We start from the raw sequence: 15,817 nt of genomic DNA, 5'->3' as shown, positions 1-15,817 counted from the left end.
GACAATGGTAACTTCTGTAGCTGTGATACCCCTTCTGATTAGCAGTGCTACACCCACACCTCTTTTTCCCCCTCCCTATTCCTTTAAAATGTTCTAAACCCTGGAACATCCAGCAACCATTCCTGCCCCTGAGAAACCCATGTCTCTGTTATGGCCACAAAATCATAGCACCAGGTACTGATCCATGCTCTAAGCTCATCACTTTTATTCCTGATACTCCTTGCATTAAAGCAAACACACTTTAACCGATCCCTTGGTTCTTTCTCAGGAAATTCCTTCCCACTGGCTGTGCTACCTCTTGCTATTGCCTCACTTCCATCAACTGTCACCACCGGTATATAGCTCAGCTTACCACTCCCCTGCCATACTAGTTTAAACCCTCCTGAACCACTCGAGCAAACCTTCCACCCAGGACATTGGTCCCCTTCCAGTTCAAGTGCAACCCGTCCTTCATGTACAGGTTTCACTTTCCCCAGAAGGCATCCCAATTATCTACATATCTGAAGCCCTCCCTCCTACACCAGCTGCGCAGCCACATGTTAAGCTGCGCTCGCTCCCTGTTCCTCATCTCACTTTCTCGTGGCACTGGTAGTAAACCAGAGAACACTACACTGTTTCTCGTGGCACTGGTAGTAAACCAGAGAACACTACACTGTTTGTCCTGCTCTGCAGCTTCCACCCTAACTCCCTGAAATCACTTTTTATATCCTCGATCCTTTTCCTGGCTATATCATTGGTGCCTTGATAGGCTGAAGGGCCTTTTTTTGTGCTGCACTGTTCTTCGTTCAGTAGAATGAAGAAATATGGCTGGTAGTTTTGGAGTCGTGTGTTTGGCCCTGTAGTCTTTGGAGAAAAGAGTCTTTGTTCCTCCCTTGGGCTGATTAGATTAGATTCGCTACATGTGGAAACAGGCCCTTTGGCCCAACAAGTCAACACCGACCCTCCGAAAAGCAACCCACCACCCTGTGCCTAATGCACCCTACACTATGGGCAATTTAACATCGCTAATTCACCTGACTTGCACAACTTTGGACTGTGGGAGGAAACCCACACAGACACGGGGAGAATGTGCAAACTCCACACAGACAGTCGCCCAAGGCTGGAATTGAACCTGGGACCCTGGTGTTGTGAGACAGCAGTGCTAACCACTGAGCCACCGTGTCGTCCCCTATTATGCTTGTAGAGGAACTCTGAGTCTTCCCAAGATGATGGTAACTCATTCCCCTAGATCCTCTCTCTCTCCCCTATCTACACTTGTTGATACACATTTTAGGGGCTGGTAACCTATGATGTGTTGAACTCCTGTGTAACCCCTTTTAGCCATTGGTGTTGAGCAGCTACTCATGATGCCAGGATAATCATTGTTCCCTTGCCTGCCTTCATTTAAGGATTAGTTTTCCTACAGAGTTAGCTTATTTAAATTCTCCTTTCTTCTGTTTGCATTTTAATTATAGTGTAAAAACAGAATGCGCTTTACTTCAAACCTGGTAGTTTGACCAACTGAATTGCATCTGAAACAGAATGTCTGGTACTTGCCTTTTAAAAATAAGAAATGTTGGGGTGTAGGCTGTCTTCTTAATATATTTTGAGGGGGTTTGGTTTGCTCCATAACAATATACATTATAAATCCAGAGATATGTTGTATTTTGCAACAAGGACAATCCTCTCAGAAAATATAACAACAAGGGCAAGCCTGATTTGCACCACTAATACTCTAGTTAGGTGCCACATAGCTTTACTATGCATCGTTATTATGCTACTGTCATGGTAGCTCCAAACATATTACTTGCTAGTAATGGATTTTGAGGAGGATCAGACTAAATTACTCAAGTGCTCAAATTCTTGAGATGCCAAGTGGTATTTGTAAATTAATCTCCTGCGTAATGTCAAAGTACAATATTCTTGTAACAGCAGTGAGAGAAAAACGAACTGGATCTAATTACAGCATATAAGAGGCCTTCTAGTGCTGGTATTGAACTGAAGTCTGTCTTTCATGTAATCTCTGTTTTTTAAGAGGGGTCTTTGCATTGCTTCCTAATTTTTATGTAAGGAGAACAATGAAATAAACATTTATCATGTATATTCTTCTTTGCATAGCAAAGTTAAAGAATTGTTTAACAGCGTAATAAAGATGCTACTTCCCTGGCTTTAGGTTAGCTAATGTCTTAGCTTTATTGTAAACATAAACTCAAGATATCTGAAAAAAATGTAATAAAAGATGAGAATGAACATTGCTCACTCTTCTCAAAATGGAAACTTGCCTAATATGTTGTAGATTGTAATAGGAAACTTATGTGCTTTCTTTGTTATGACAGCCTTTCGCAATTCAAATCCTTAAGTCTGCAATTTTGTTTCAGTACTGTTCAGGAGTGCATTTCCAGGGGCTTGTAAAAGATCAGCCTGAAAAGTAAGTTTGTAAAAAAGAAAAGTTTCAGTTAATATGCTAAACAAGCAAAGTCTGTGACTTTAATTTCTGATCAAATTTCACACATATTGCCTGTGCGAGAAAGCTTTATTTAAAGAACAATTTTGTAATTTGTGATGAACGGGATCAGATTTATATAATATATATATATCACGTTGAGTTAGCATTTTAAAAAATGTGGAAGTTGGGGTTAAAAATAAACTAGGTCAGATAGTCTTTCCAGAATGGTGACTTAATTCAGTATGTTCAGACAGCAGAGACCCCAGAGTGTTAGTAGAAAAGTGTATGTATTACACTGGCTTACTACAGGGACAGTAAACCGTGAGGTCCATGAGGTTATTTTCAATAATGAAGGGTTGATTTTAGTTTACGAAACTCAGATTGAAATTTTATGGGAGTTCACAGTAAATCTGATTGGGGTAAATATAGTTACTCTCCTTGAAAAGGAGTACAGAACAGTTCAGGGAAAGCAACAGTTACCTCAGTTGAAGAGTTTGGGTTGTGTACTTCCAGACCAAGAGTGTTTGGTTCGAAATCTGCAGACCATTAAAATTTGAGGAAATCTAAGCCCTCAATTTTGAGAGAATTCATGTAAGATAACTTCACAGTTCACAGAAAAACACCAGGAAATTAAGTTACACTAAATTAAAGATATTAATATTGATCTAGGTTTGAATTGCTGTAAAGTGATGGAGAATAGATTGAAACTTCTGTTTTCCTGGGTGTTAAGGTTTTTAAAATTCTAACTGTGTTGTACATTGAGATAACTCATTTTCTTTGTTTACATCTTTTCTGTAATAAATTTCTGTTCTTGTGTTAAAGAAACTCTGCAGTCCTGAGAAGCTATATTTGAATGAATGACCACTGTGTTAATTTTTTAAAGAAGTGTGATCTCCTATGTTAGATTTCATTCTGGGATTTGACTTGTCTACTGATACAATTGGTTAGGATTACAACATTTCCAAATGCTTTGTCATATATAGAATGTAGCATCATAGATTTAAGTAGTGAGTATCATACTTGCATTTAGATGTTAACAATATGGATACTTTTTGTCTATTTGAGATGCATATCAGTGAGTATTTGAAGTTTGTACAATAGTGAGTGTCATTAGTGTTCAATGAAGGCAAATTTCTTCATCAAGGAAGATTTAAAGTCCATATTTCATAAAAAGCTAATCTCATGAAAAGCCATTGTCTTGACAAATTAACTTTTGTTCTTTCTCCATAATTTCTGCCAGACTTGCTGAGTATTTTTTGTTTTCAGATAGTTAATCTTTTCCAATAACAATCCTTTCATTTCCAAAGTACTTTATTAGCATTTTGGATTGTCCTGAGGACATGAAGGGCTGAATTTTGTTGATCCAATTAGCATGCTAACATTGTGACTGTTTCTCAGTCACAATCCTGCTGGAAGTCAATGTGCATCAACTGGCAGTAATTTGCAGAAGACTACCTGTTACTGAATTATCTTCATGATATCTATTCTATGGCTGGTAGTGTAGCACTGAGGCAACATGTCAATGTTAAGAGTACAGACACAGCACATCGGATAAGGGACATGCCTCAACACCTTCAACATAGATGTACACACATTACAGGACAGTTCAACAGAGAGATCTACTCTAGGGATTCAGCACACATTACTCATAGCCACCGCAACATCTGCATTCTTACACCACTAAATGGTTGTGGCGTACATGCTGCTTTATATGGTTCCTTGCTTATTTGCATATTCTGAATTGTCTAATTCTTTTTTTCTCAAAATTCTAAATTTCTGCCATTTCATTTAAGGGTTACCTTACTGTATAGCTGTATCACTTGCTGGCAGTGTGAAATCTGCGTACCTTTGCTACGATTTCAGTACCTCATGAAATGCCTCCTTAACTGGTTCCCTGTTACTACTGAGTAGGCCACACTCCCACAGAAGTCAAAATGGTTTCATAATAGTCAGCCAGCACACTATGCTGCAGCACAAATATTCTGGCTCCCCTACCTTCAGATCTGTTTCTACAGCCTTTACAAAATTCAGCACAAAATATTGCATTAAATGAAGGTCTTTTCTGATTTGGTAAAGACAATGTCAGCTTTTCTGAGTGATTTACCAGCAATCAAGCTACTATCAATAAATTTACAATGACACACATTTTAATTTCATTTCATTCTTTTTGCAAGCAATTCTATAAATCTTCTTTAATAGAACTTGGAGCAGAATTCGAAGTGAGTAAAAGACAATTGTAGAATACATTAGCCATGTCAAAGAAAAACCTTCCTAAATTTGATACTAGAAAAAATGTCATGGTCAGGCGGTTAGAAAAATGATGATGCTTCTCCATTTTACATCAAACTTAATTAATACCTTATTGCTTGCTGAGTGTATCTCATCTAATTATATTATAAATTTCAGTTACTACTCAAGTCTGTGCAGACAGATATAGAAATCCAGGTTTAGCAACATTAAAGTCTAGTAACTAAAAATAATATTTACTATATACATTTAATCCACTTCATGTTAACTGACAATTTTTTTGTTAAAAAATCTGAAATTTGGATCTATTGAGATCTACGTATAATCATCCAGACAGAGCTGACTTTAATTATTTCTGCTACATTACTTTGCTGCTGCATCTCTACTGAAATTGCATAAGGTCCCTTGGGGTTCGCACCCAAGTAACAAATGCCTGCTTCTGTATTTCATTCCACGCTTGCTGATAATTTGTTGCAGCTTCCTTGAATTCCCAGTAGGTTTTTAATGTTTTATTTCTGTTAAAAGAATAAAAAAAGTAACTTTTAACAACAAGTTTATTATCACAATTAACAATATATCAATATAATAAACATATACAAATGTAAAGAAGTCAGATACATTAGCAGTTCCTCGTGGTTGAGTTAACTTTAACAGCATTGCTTCTCTTTATTAAATTTAGTTTCACATCTGTCCAATTTAAAATTGCATCATGGATCTGCTTTGTGCTCTGGGGACTGATACATCACCAAATTTTAATCTCTTGTAGCTACAGAGGTACAAAAAAAGCGTAGAATGCTAGCTTCTCACTATCTAGTCTTGCTTTTTTTTACAAATACCTGATGTATGTTGCAATTGTAAATGTTGCCATCCAGTCTTATTTTCTGCTGGCATCTAATCTCACTTTGCTGTAATGTTATAATTAAAGGGTTCTGCTTTCAGTCTACATTGAAACACAATGACAAAACCACAAAACAAAATAGAATTATGTTTTAGCATTAAGAGCTACACTATAGAAAACATAGTTGATAACAATGGTAAGGCATCAGCTAAAATGGTGAAACTGATTATCATATAGATTGATTGTAGATATTTGTTTTGTATCAGATACTTTCTGTTTCAATGTGCCATCCATTCCAATGTGAATGGAAAAGATTTAGAATACTCAGTGAAAAGTATAATAACTGACTTTTTGAAAAATGAAATACAAGCAATCCCAGGATGCAAATGGTTCCATTCTGGAGTCTGTTCGCAAATCAATTTCTATGCAAGTTGGAACAAATGCAGAACAATATAAAGCAGCCATTCGTATGTACAGGAAATGTTTCTATGTTGGCTCTTTAAAATAATACATCGTATCATCCTCTGTCTCTGGTCCTCACTCTTAACAACTTCTCCTTCCAATCCTCCCACTTCCTCCAAACCAAAGGAGTAGCCATGGGCACCCGCATGGGCCCCAGCTATGCCTGCCTCTTCATCGGATATGTGGAACAGTCCATCTTCCGCAGCTACAATGGCACCACGCCCCACCTTTTCCTCCGCTACATCGATGATTGTATTGGCGCTACCTCGTGCTCCCACGAGGAGTTTGAACAGTTCATCCACTTTACTAACACCTTCCACCCCAACCTCAAATCTACTTGGACCGTCTGAGTCTCCTCCCTCCCCTTCCTAGACCTCTCCATTTCTATCTCGGGCGATTGACTCAACACAGACATTTACTACAAACTGACCGACTCCCACAGATACCTAGATTACACCTCCTCCCACCCTGCCCCCTGTAAAGATGTCCTCCCATATTCCCAATTCCTTCGCCTCTGCCACATCTGCTCCCAGGAGGACCAATTCCACTACCGAACAGCCCAGACCACAATTTCCCCTCCGACATGGTCGATGATGCTCTCCACCGCATCTCCTCCACTTCCGCACCTCTGCCCTTGAACCTCGCCCCTCCAATCGCCACCAGGACAGAACCCCACTGGTCCTCACCTTCCACCCCACCAACCTTCGGCTACATCGTATCATTCTCCGTCTCTGCGAATCCTCTTTAAAATTATATTCCTGTGTAGGATCGTTTTTCTAAGTAGGTTGGATGTTCGTAAATTGGAGATCCCTGTACTTAGAAAATATACAAACCAAAATAATTGGGATATAGAGACAGACCTATCAGGTTTTGCTTCCTGGCTTCATCAATTTCATTTTTAACTTCAATTTCTGTTCTTTTTCAAATAGTTTCTCCACTAGCACATTAGTTAGTGAGGATACCTACTCTACAGATTCCAATTTGATTTCTTCTTCGCATCTCACAGTCAAATGTTCATTGCCCAACATCAAGTTAGATACTAGGAATTTTCCCATACTGGAACTGAAATGTCATGCAATTCAATATATTTGATTTAGCTTAGATATTCAGGAAATTTTTTTTTAGATTAGATTACTTACAGTGTGGAAGCAGGCCCTTCGGCCCAACCAGTCCACACCGACCCGCCGAAGTGCAACCCACCCAGACCCATTCCCTACATTCATCCCTGCCCCAAACACTACGGGCAATTTAGCATGGTCAATTCACCTAACCTGCATATTTTTGGACTGTAGGAGGAAACCGGAGCACCCAGAGGAAACCCACTGTGCCACCGTGCTGCCCACAAATAAATGTGAGAGACAGAGTGAAGTGCGAGATTTGCATAGGTTGTCTTGTTGAACTCATAAAAATAGAGTATTTACAGACTGACTTTTGTAACAAAGAAAAACAAAAAACAATACAACATAGGAACAGGTCTTTTGGCCTCCAAACCCATGCCAACACATTTTGCTCTTCCATGCTAAAACTGCCTTCACTTACAAGAACCATATCCTTCTATTCCCGTCCTATTCATGTATTCATACATAGTTTAAAGGCTCGCAATAGAGTTTAAAGTCAATTAAGCACATTTGAATTGGAGTCATTACTATAACATAGGAAATATGGCAGCCAATTTACACATGGCAAGCACCAACAAATAATCAATTTTAGTGATTATGAATGAGGAACAAACATTGATTAGGATATATTTGCAAAGCACATCAAAAAGTACAATGGGAGTTTCATTTGTGTAGTATCTGTAACAAACTCTGTAGCAATATTTAGAAAGACTGCATGTACAAAATCACTGCAATGACCAGAAAAAGCTTCTTCCACTTTCTGTAGTTTACCTAAGTGATTGTTATACTGAGTTAGTTACAAATGCTTATTAAGATAGCTGATTACAGTTGTAATAGATTTTAATGTCACTTAGTGATTCAAGAAACTGACTGGAAAAAACAGGATACTAATTTACATAGCATGATTAGACAGTACTTATTGGTCGGGCCATTATTGGCATGGAGATGCAGCAGGAATAATAAACTCAATTCTCAGACTAGGCAAGTAGACTGCTTTGGCAGGTTGTTACAATGGGAATGCAACAGAGATTGACAGCTCTCACCTTTCTTTCTAATCGAAGATGCTGTAGGGTATATACACATTTGTACAAGGTATACCTGCATAAAACAGGCTTCTGTGTGTTAATATATGTAGCGTCTAGCACACGCAAATGCATCAACTGTACATCAAGTGGCACATAACATCTTAATTTGTTTTCTGGTGTAATACTTAATAGTCTGGATTACTTACTAAACAATGTCCAATAGCAGCATCACTTCTAATAGCGGGCATACTGATCTGAGGATCAATATGGAATGGTTGAACACATTGCAATGGTCACCATCTGATAAATACAAACCAGTACTAGCCCAAACTTCTTTAAAGTCTTCATGTTTCAAAAAGGTGAAGATGTTGGCAAACTAATTCAGTTTATCATTATATTGCTTTGTTGATTCAATACTTTATTTCTGCATGGTTGATGATCCAATTTATTGAGGAGAAAGTGAGGAATGCAGATGCTGGAGATCAGAGCTGAAAATGTGTTGCTGGAAAAGCGCAGCAGGTCAGGCAGCATCCAAGGAACAGGAGAATCGACGTTTCAGGCATAAGCCCTTCCTCAGGAATCCTGAGGAAGGGCTTATGCCCGAAACGTCGATTCTCCTGTTCCTTGGATCCAATTTATTGAGCCCTTTAAAAATTATTTCAAAAGAAAATCCAGAATTGATGCGTTTACCAACAAGTTAACAAAAATAAATATGTTAGCACACAAATAGTTTACATTTTGGGATTTTTTTTTCCTAAACTTCAAAGGTCAAAACTATTTCTTCAGTAACTTTCCCATTTATGATAGATAATATGTGTTACATGCAAGAAAAAAAAAGAATGTTTTGCCCATTTTCTTGTGGACTGTAACAAGAACAAACATGGATTTTGTGAAGATATCATCGTATCTGACACTGAACATTAGTTTCAACAAAAGCACAGGGCTCAGCTGTCAAAATCACTTCAAATGAAATAAATGTTAACTATAATTGAAAAAGAAACTTTAATATGAAATGAGTGGCACATAACATTCACACCATAGAGAAACTAGGCAATAGTCTTCTCCAACAAGACAGAAGTTGAACATCTCACCTTGCAGAAATGAGCATTAGCTTTGCTGAACCCTTCACAATCAACATCCTGAGGGTAACAGATGACCAGAGGTATAAATGCTGTGACCCAAGTGCAGATTCTGAGACGAAAGTCATCTCCTGTCTCCTTAGAGCTTATCCACCATCCACAAGTGCATTGAGTATAGGAGTTGTGGCTGTATAGGGCATTGGTTAGGCCACTTTTGGAATATTGCATGCAGTTCTGTCTCCCTGCTATAGGAAGGATGATGTGAAACTTTAAAGCGCTCAGAAAAGATTCACAAGGATTTTGACAGGGTTGTAGGGTTTGAGCTACAGGGAGAGGCTGAAGAGGCTGGAGCTATTTTCCCTGGAGTGTTGTATGCTGAGGGGTGACCTTATAGAGGTTTATAAAATCATGAGGGACATGGATAGGGTGAATAGACAAGATCTTTTCCTCAGGGTGGGTTGAGTCCAAAATTAGATGGATGTTGAGGGTGAGAGGGGAAAGATTTAGAAGGGACCTAAGGGGCAATGTTTTCATGCAGAGGATGGTGCGTTATGGAATGAGTTGCCAGAGGAAGTGGTGGAGGCTGGCACGAATACAACATTCAAAAGCATCTGGATGGGTATATGAATAGAAAGGATTTAGAGGGATATGGGCAAATGGAACTAGATTTACTTAGGATATCTAATCAGCATGGACAAGTTGGACCAAAGGTCTGTTTTCGTGTTGTACATCTCTCTGACTCTAAGTCAGGTCTGTGATGTAATACTCTCCGTCAGCCTGGATGAATACAGCCAAAATTGCCCACAAGCAGCTCAGGACCATCAAGGACAAAGCAACCTGACTTATTGGCACACTATTCTCCACCTTAAACATTCATTTCCTTCACCATAGTATAATATGCATCATATACAAGATGAACTGCAGTGACTCACCAAAGCTGCTCTGACAGCATCTTTGAAACCCACAACCTGTACCATGTAGAAGAACTCAGTCAGCAGATACATGGTACACCACCATCTAAAATTTCCCTTTCAAACCACATACCATATCACTGTACCGTCATTGGCACAGGAACAAAGTACTGGATCTACCTTCCCAACAACACTGTGGCGCCACCTGTACTAGACTGACTGCAATGATTCAAGAAAGTGACTTACAACCATCTCTTCAAGCCCAATTAGGAATGGGAAACAAATGTTGGCTTTGCCAGCAATTACATGAAAAACAATGCAGAAGATAAATTCTGTGGCTTAAATATGGTCTGAACCATACTTGGCGTCAACTAAGTCTTCCGACATAACAGTGACAATGCTTCATAACAGTTCAGTGTAAAATGTCCTCAGGACATGAGAAAACACACTATAAATATATACAGGTTCTTTCTTTCTAGGTCACAATATCAGTAACTATTTCACATATTTGAAGCAAACATATAGTTAATATCTATCTTTTCTTCAGACTCTATTAATTTCCTTTAAAAATAAGTCTTTGTACAAAGTAGGACATGCAATTACCCCAGGCTACAAGCTTCTGTGGAAATTGAAAGGAAGTAACTTTCTTGTATTTTTTTAAAAAGCTTATTTAAAGATGAACAGTTGTTGGTAACATAAAACAGCCACATTCTCCTGGCTGGTATGGGTCCAGTTAGCACAAACACGCAAGGCAAGTAAAATACATAATTTATCTTTCAGTACAAAGAATGGTTTATAGTCCCAAAGAAAAACAATAGATAATTTGTTATGTGCAGCCTATTAAGGGCTTCTGACAAAGTCAAACAAGAAACAAATAGATTATCCTCAGTATCTGAAATAAAATTTGAAGCTCTCTGCCAGGTAACAGAATAATTACATTATCTTGACATCTCCCTTTTAGACATCTTCTAAACATTTCCCCACTTTTACAATCCTTTTGTGCAAAGCTTTTCCTTGATTTTCTTTTATTAAGTTCCAATCAAATTCTAAGATAGTTTTCCCTTATTTTGGATTTTTCAGAGGAGAGATTAATCATTTTGGTAATGTCCTGCTGATTTCCTTCATTACTTTCAAATCTCACCTGATTCACCATTATGTAATCTCTTCAATCCAGCTATTGTTCTGATGTGTTTGCTGATAATTGCACGATGTTCAGCACTATGAGCAACTTCAACACAAAGTCACGGCAGAAGTAAGCCGTTTAGCCCATCAAGTCTGCTCCACCACTCAAAGTTATCATGATAATCCTCAACTTCATTTAGCTGCATTTTCCCTATAACCTTTGGTTCCCTTACAGATTAACAATGTCTATCTCACCCCTAAATACACTTAAATCAAAGTCATACGTTTCTCTGCAGCAGTGAATTCTATAGATTCTCTACCCTCGAAGAAGAAATTTCTCATCTCTTTTAAATGGGGAGTCCCTTATTCTGAGATTATCCCATTTAGTTCTAGACTCTCCCTAAAGGGGAAAACAACCCCTCTGCATCTACATTGTCAAGTCTCCTATTCATAGAATCCCTACAGCGTGGAACAGGTCGTTTGGCCCAACAAGCCCACACTGACCCTCTGAAGAGTAACCCACCCGGACCCATTGCCCTACCCTATTACTCTACATTTCCCCTGATTAATGCACCTAACCTGCATATCTCTGAATACTATGGGCAATTTAGCATGGCCAATTCACCTAACCCACATATCTTTGAACTGTGGGAGAAAACCGGAGCACCTAGAGGAAGGCCACACAGACACCGGGAGAAAGCGCAAGCTGGAATCGAACCCGGGTCCTTGGCACTGTGAGTCTTCTATTTTAATAAGATGCCTCCCATTTTTCTAAACTCCAAAGTGTAGTCAACTCCAACTTAGTCAATCTCTCCTCCTCAGAAAATCCCTCCATATCCAACTTCAGCCGAGTGAACTTTCCCTGGTCTGTCTCCAATGCTTGTATATATTTACACAGATAAGGGGAACAAAATTGCTCACAGTATTTTAAATGTGATCTAACTAATGCTTTATTTAGTTTCAGCAAGACGTTCTTATTTTTATACTCCATTCCTTTGAAATAAAGGCCAATTTCCTTCCCCATTATCTGCTGACCTTGCATGCTAGCTTTCTGCACTCTTTCTTTATTTAAATAACATTCAGTTCTGCTATTCTTCCTACCAAAGTGCGTAACCTCACATTTTTCCAAGATTTTTGGCATCATACAAGTTTTTGCTCTTTCATCTAACCTCTCAATATGCTACTGGAGACAAGACTCTGTGACATGCTCACCATTTGCCTTCCCACCTATTTTTATGTCATTTGCAAACTTGGCTATAACATAGTCACCTTCCTCATCCAAATCATTAATATATTTTGGAAAAAAATGAGACAATAGCACTGATCCCTGTGGCACTCGACTGGTTACAGGTTGCCATCCTGAGAATAACCTCTTACCCCATTCTGTCTTCTATTAGTTAGCCAATCCTTGGACTGTGCTCATATACTAACCCCCAATTCAATGGGGTCTTGTCTTATTAAGTTGCTTTATGTGCGTTACCTAATCGAAAACCATATGGAATCCAAATAATCTTACCTTTATCCTCCTCAAAGAATTTTAATAAATTTGTCAGTCATGATTTCCCCTTGATGAAGCCACGCTGACACTGCTTGATGTTGTTGTTTTATTTCTAAACGCATTGCTATTACATCCATTTATAATAGATTCTAACATTTTCCCAATGATAGATCTTAAGCTAATTAGCCAATAGTAGCCTGCTTTTTGTTTCCCTCCCTTTTACAATAACTGCTGCACTGCAGTTTTCTAAGCTTCTGAGACTTTTCCAGAAATTAAGGGCTCATGGAAGATGACTATCACTGTATTCACTATTTCTATTGCTTCTTCTTTCATTATCCTTGGGCGTAACCCATCAGTTCAAGTGACTTATCATCCTTCAGACCCATTGGTTTTCGCGGTACATTTTTCTCTTGTATTTATTTCCTCCCTCTTTTTGCCCTTTAATTATTTAGTAGTTTTGGATTGCTATTTATGGTCTTCTTCTGTGAAAACTGATGCATAAGTATTTATTTAACTTCCCTGCCAGTTCCTGATTATTATTTTCACAGTCTCGTTTCTCTAAGGGACCTAGGTTCACCTTATTTTATATATTTAAGGTAGTGTGTACTTTCTTTTTTACATGTACTGACTAGTTTGGTCTCAACATTTATTTTTTCTCATTTTTCTTGATCACATTCTGCTGTATTTTAATGTTGCTATATTGCATGTCTTTTCATTCAATTTGATATTATCCTCAACTTCCCTGGTTAATCACGTTTGAATTGAATCCTTCTTCCTCACTGCATTTTATCTTTGTTGTGAGCCATGACTATTTTCTTAAATGTCTAGCTGTCTTGTCTGCTAAACTTTTTTTCCAGTCTACTCCAGCTATCCCTACCTTCATTCCACTCTAGTTACCCTTATTTAGGTTTAGCACAGTTGTTTCTGACCCACATTTCTCACTCTCAAACTGAATGCTAAATTCTACCATGTCATAGTCACTGTTTCATAGAACATAGAACAGTACAGCACAGAACAGGCCCTTCAGCCCACGATGTTGTGCCGACCACTGATCCTCATGTATGCACCCTCAAATCTCTGTGACCATATGCATATCCAGGAGTCTCTTAAATGTCCCCAATGACCCTGCCTCCACAACTGCTGCTGGCAATGCATTCCATGCTCTCACAACTCTCTGTGTAAAGAACCCACCTCTGATATCCCCTCTATACTTTCCTCCAACCAGCTTAAAACTATGACCCCTTGTCTTAGTCATTTCTGCCCTGGGAAATAGTCTCTGGCTATCGACTCTAGGTGGGCAGCACGGTGGCACAGTGGTTAGCACTGCTGCCTCGCAGCGCCAGAGACCCGGGTTCAATTCCCGACTCAGGCGACTGACTGTGTGGAGTTTGCACGTTCTCCCCGTGTCTGCGTGGGTTTCCTCCGGGGGCTCCGGTTTCCTCCCACAGTCCAAAGATGTGCAAGTCAGGTGAATTGGCCATGCTAAATTGCCCGTAGTGTTAGGTAAAGGGGTAAATGTAGGGGTATAGGTGGGTTATGCTTCGGCGGGTCGGTGTGGACTTGTTGGGCCGAAGGGCCTGTTTCCACACTGTAAGTAATCTAATCTAATCTATGCCTCTCACTGTCTCGTATACCTCAATTAGGTCCCCTCTTCTCCTCCTTTTCTCCAATGAAAAAAGTCCGAGCTCAGTCAACCTCTCCTCATAAGATAAGCCCTCCAGTCCAGGCAGCATCCTGGTAAACCTCCACTGAACCCGCTCCAAAGCATCCACATTTTTCTTATAATAGGGTGACCAGAACTTGACGCAGTATTCCAAGTGTGGTCTAAACAAAGTTTTATAGAGCTGCAACAAAATCTTAAACTCAGTACCCCTGTTAATGAAAGCCAAAACACCATATGCTTTCTTAACAACCCTGTCCACTTGGGTGGCCATTTCAAGGGATCTATGTACCTGCACCCCAAGATTCCTCTGTTCCTCCACACTGCCAAGAATCCTATCCTTAATCCTGTACTCAGCTTTCAAATTCGACCTTCCAAAATGCATCACCTCGCATTTATCCAGGTTGAACTCCATCTGCCACCTCTCAGCCCATCTCTGCATCCTGTCAATGTCCCTACAACAGCCCATCTCTGCAGCCTACAACAGCCCTCTATACTGTCAACGACACCTCCAACCTTTGTGTCATCTGCAAACTTGCTGACCCATCCTCCAATCCCCTCATCTAAGTCATTAATAAAAATTACAAACAATAGAGGCCCAAGGACAGAGTCCTGTGGAACATGTTCTCCCCGTGTCTCTGTGGGTTTCCTCCGGGTGCTCCGGTTTCCTCCCACAGTCCAAAGATGTGCAGGTTAGGTGAATTGGCCATGCTAAATTGCCCGTAGTGTTAGGTAAGGGGTAAATGTAGGGGTATGGGTGGGTTGCGCTTCGGCGGGTCGGTGTGGACTTGTTGGGCCCAAGGGCCTGTTTCCACACTGTAATGTAATCTAAAAAAAAAACCACTTACCACAGACTTCCAGGCAGAATATTTTCCTTCTACTACCACTCGCTGTCTTCTGTTGGCCAGCAAATTCTGTATCCAGACAGCTATGTTTCCCTGAATCCCATTCCTCCTGACCTTCTGAATGAGCCTACCATGGGGAACCTTATCAAATGCCTTGCTGAAGTCCATATACACCACATGCACAGCTTGACCCTCATCAACTTTTCTAGTCACATCCTCAAAGAACTCGATAAGGTTTGTGAGGCATGACCTACCCCTCACAAAGCCGTGTTGACTGCATTTAATCAAGCCATGCTCTTCCAGATGGCCATACATTCATTCCCTCAGAATCCTTTCTAACACCTTGCTGGACATGAGACTTACTGGTCTGTAATTGCTGGGGATTTCCCTATTTCCTTTCTTGAAGAGAGGAATTACATTTGCCTCTCTCCAGTCCTCAGGTACGACTCCAGTGGAGAGCGAGGATGAAAAGATCTTCGCAAGTGGCGAAGCAATTGCATTTCTCGTTTCCCAAAGCAGCTGAGGACAAATCTGGTCCGGGCCTGGCGACTTGTCAATCTTAATGTTTGACAAAATTTTCTGCACAT

At 39.7% G+C, this 15,817-nt stretch overlaps 1 protein-coding gene across 3 annotated transcripts in view; it reads right to left on the bottom strand.

Moving 5' to 3' along the window:
• Positions 1 to 1,204: 1,204 nt before the first annotated feature.
• Positions 1,205 to 15,817, bottom strand: part of adat1 (adenosine deaminase tRNA specific 1) — a 63,999-nt gene continuing 49,386 nt past the window's right edge. For 2 of the 3 annotated variants that reach the window (XM_043706712.1, XM_043706716.1), the window contains one exon: positions 2,407 to 5,187. In XM_043706712.1, the coding sequence (XP_043562647.1) occupies positions 5,055 to 5,187 (133 nt within the window). In that variant the 3' untranslated portion in view covers positions 2,407 to 5,054. The other variant, XM_043706713.1, reaches the window with a different exon arrangement.

The sequence above is a fragment of the Chiloscyllium plagiosum genome, chromosome 17, assembly GCF_004010195.1.
Source record: "Chiloscyllium plagiosum isolate BGI_BamShark_2017 chromosome 17, ASM401019v2, whole genome shotgun sequence".
Taxonomy (NCBI): Eukaryota; Metazoa; Chordata; class Chondrichthyes; order Orectolobiformes; family Hemiscylliidae; genus Chiloscyllium; species Chiloscyllium plagiosum.
The sequence above is the reverse complement of the archived record's forward strand: the minus strand, read 5'-3'. Positions and strand labels throughout refer to the sequence as shown.